General features: G+C 65.1%; 1 protein-coding gene across 1 annotated transcript in view; it reads left to right on the top strand.

Annotated features, from left to right (window-relative positions):
- The window catches only part of H696_00650 (hypothetical protein), a 5,267-nt gene that overhangs the window by 3,080 nt on the left and 880 nt on the right, over positions 1-1,307 (top strand). Inside the window, exons 9-10 of the mRNA XM_009494531.1 lie at positions 103-709; positions 985-1,285. Of these exons, the coding sequence (XP_009492806.1) occupies positions 103-709; positions 985-1,285 (908 nt within the window). The remainder of the gene's footprint in view (positions 1-102; positions 710-984; positions 1,286-1,307) is intronic.

The raw sequence follows: 1,307 nt of genomic DNA, 5'->3' as shown, positions 1-1,307 counted from the left end.
CCCCTGCCCCCCTGCCCCCCTCTGCTCGTTCATTGCCTTTGTCTGTTTCTCTTGCTTGCCCTTTGCTTGCATCAGTCATCCTGACCTATGTGCGGCCGAAAGCCGAGATTCTGATCTTCTGCCCGGTGACGGACACCCAGCGGGCGGTTTACGAGTTTGTCATCGGTAGCTCGGCCCTGAGCAGCATTCTGGTTGCCTCGGCGGCCAGCTCGGCCCTGCACCTGACCTGCTTGACGCTCCTGCGAAAGATCTGCAATTCGCTGTCCACCCTGGACCCGGGGCGCTTCCTGCGCATGCTGACCGAGCAGGCCGTCACGGCCGGGGCCCCGGAGTCTCTGGTCGCGCAGCTTGACACCCGGGCCGCCTCGGTGCCCGCCGAGCTGGACGTAGATGTGGATGGGGATGTCGATGGCAATCCCTCCGAGGAGGAGGCTGCCCTGGGGGCCAGCCTGGCGGACCTAGCCCGGCGGCGGGCAGCCGAAGTACTGGATGCCGCGGCCGGTGCCACGCCGGCCGACGGCCAGGAGGCCATTGACCGGGTGCGCGCTTTCCTTTGGGGCTGGAGCTCCAAGCTGCGTGTTGTGTCTTCCATCCTGGCCAGCTCGCCCGGGGAGAAGGTGGTCATCGTGTCCAGCTTCACCGAGGCGCTGGATGTGCTGGAAACTCTGTGCATTGTCGAGGGGGCGGAGGCCCTGCGTCTGGATGGGCGGTGCGTTGCCCTTCTGGGGCCCTTCTCTCCCTTGCTCCCCTTCCCACACCGCTGCTTCGGTTTCCTGCGACTCCCTCTCACAGGGTAGCATGCTCCCTTGTGCCTGTTCTCCGTGCAGCACTCCGACCGCCAAGCGCCAGGAGATTGTCGACGTGTGCTCTTCCGATCTTCTGGGGCCCTTCTCTCCCTTGCTCCCCTTCCCACACCGCTGCTTCGGTTTCCTGCGACTCCCTCTCACAGGGTAGCATGCTCCCTTGTGCCTGTTCTCCGTGCAGCACTCCGACCGCCAAGCGCCAGGAGATTGTCGACCGGTTCAACGCCGGGTACAGCGATGTGCGGGTGTTGCTACTGTCGGCGCGCGCCGGCGGGGCGGGCCTCAACCTGACCGGCGCCTCGCGCCTTGTGCTGTATGACATCAACTGGAATCCGGCCATCGACCAGCAGGCTATGGGGCGAATTTGGCGCGAGGGCCAGCTTCGCCCGACCTTCATTTATCGACTCTTCTCGGTGGGCACCGTTGAGGAGCGCATCTTCCTGCGACAGATCGCCAAGGAGGCGCTGTCAGATGCGGTGGTGGTGCGAGCAGCAGCCTTCCCCC

The sequence above is a fragment of the Fonticula alba genome (assembly GCF_000388065.1).
Source record: "Fonticula alba strain ATCC 38817 unplaced genomic scaffold supercont2.1, whole genome shotgun sequence".
NCBI classification, from domain to species: Eukaryota; order Rotosphaerida; family Fonticulaceae; genus Fonticula; species Fonticula alba.
This window is presented reverse-complemented; position numbering and strand designations above follow the sequence as displayed.